Here is a 1743-nt window from a genome sequence, read left to right on the forward strand (position 1 = left end):
TTACATTATTATGGGGGGATGATGTGAGCGGGAAAAGGTGGGTGTTGAGATAGGGAGCCAGTAGATGACAGCCATGGCATTGAGGGGGTAAACGGAGCTATGATGCATGTTACCTGGTCGAAATAATGAGGGATGCATGAGTTTGAGGTGGGTGGGTGAGCTGGGTGGCATACGAGAGGCCAATGTTGGATGGGATGCAGCAGGCAATGGAGGGGGTATCCATGATCGCGTAGCCATGAATGTGGGTTCGTTCACAACACCTTTAAGCCCTCATTTAATGCCTCAAATAACACCATTGTCATCAGTGTCGTTCACTGTCAGCATCCTGACCCTGCTCTCACCCTCCTGCCCATACCCTCTTGCTTTCTCACCCATCCCAAGCACACCCCTGCTTCCACTCCATCCATAGCCTGCTATTGGCATGGTCATACCCTATACTCAAGACCTCCCTATGCCTCACACCTCACTGTCGTTGTCGTCCTGGTCATCATGATGGTTAGCTTTGCATCCATACACCCTCCTGGCAGCAGATGGATGTGGATCTTGAGTTATCGAGTGAATGAGGCATCGCTAATGCATTTGGAAGCCGTAGTGAATGGCAATTGGCCCTGATTTCGATGTGGGAGATGCTAGGTGGGTCGCAACAACAACAGGACAGGGCTTCATGGCGGTGGCAAGAATTGGCAGGTGCTGTAGTAAAAGAGTGATGGCGGTAGTGCAATTCTCCATCATTTAGAAGGGGGAAATTATGCTGCCTTACAGGAGGGCTTACACGCAGGTGAGTGGGACTTGATGCACAATATCCAGGCCATCCAGAGGCCACCAGATGGATCAAAAGTACCTATAAAACCTATATTAGCATTAAAAGTAATGAAATATACCTTTATTTCCATTCAAACGAGCAGTGGGGGGCAGGCAAGTGACTACACCATAGACTGACAGTGAAAAGGTGAGACGAAAAAAGAAGGGGTACAGCCACTCAATCTCTGGTTTACCAGACCGGAGCGAATTGAATGAGTGGAATGGATGCTCGGGATGCATCCTCTGCTTGAATCCTTTACTCCAGATCCCAGAAAGCTGACAGGAATATACTATATAAATGCTCTAGTATACATTCGTGTACTTTTTATAGTATATAATCTATCCCTTGATTTATCTGCTATTTATGGTGAATATCATGCATTTTAGGACATTTCAAGGATATATCATTTGTACACAGGTATGTGCAACCATTCCAAGGGTAAGAATGGTTGAAAATAAAATTTTATGTATTACATTAACCAAAGCAGATGTCTGATCCATGGTGATCTGCCTTTATGTGCCTTGTAATTGCATTTCTTGTTGAAGTGAACTCATAAAAGAACATTACATGCACAATCTCACCTGGTGCAATTTTGTCTGACCAAGGTATATTTCTGCCAGGGCAGATATACACTGTGACACATATCACTCCAAATAAGTACAGACCATGCATCGCTGGGTAATATACTTCAATTTAAGCATGTACTGTGAGGTATGCCTTTTACACATGTCTCTGGCATACTTCTGAGATCATAATTCATGTCTACATTAGCACACCATTAGCACAGGATGGAAAACATGCAAAGAGAAGATCCATAGAACATTAAAGAAGCTAATAGACATTTTGAATTATATTTCTAAGCACTGAGAGAATTTCAGGACTGTACAATCTCGACCTATTTGCTTACTGTGAGCAGGTTAGGGGTGTTTCAGAAAACTCCG

The 1743-nt window shown here is 44.0% G+C and overlaps 1 protein-coding gene across 1 annotated transcript; it reads right to left on the minus strand.

The window, feature by feature from the left end:
* Nucleotides 1–237, minus strand: EV420DRAFT_1639471 (uncharacterized protein; the record flags this gene model as incomplete). Its single annotated transcript, XM_060476974.1, has 2 exons — nucleotides 1–113; nucleotides 174–237. 2 exons carry the CDS (start codon nucleotides 235–237, stop codon nucleotides 1–3), a joined length of 177 nt encoding a protein of 58 aa, XP_060333878.1.
* Between the last annotated feature and the right edge of the window lie 1506 nt (nucleotides 238–1743).

This window comes from Desarmillaria tabescens (genome assembly GCF_030435595.1).
Source record: "Desarmillaria tabescens strain CCBAS 213 chromosome Unknown EV420scaffold_9, whole genome shotgun sequence".
Taxonomy (NCBI): domain Eukaryota; kingdom Fungi; phylum Basidiomycota; class Agaricomycetes; order Agaricales; family Physalacriaceae; genus Desarmillaria; species Desarmillaria tabescens.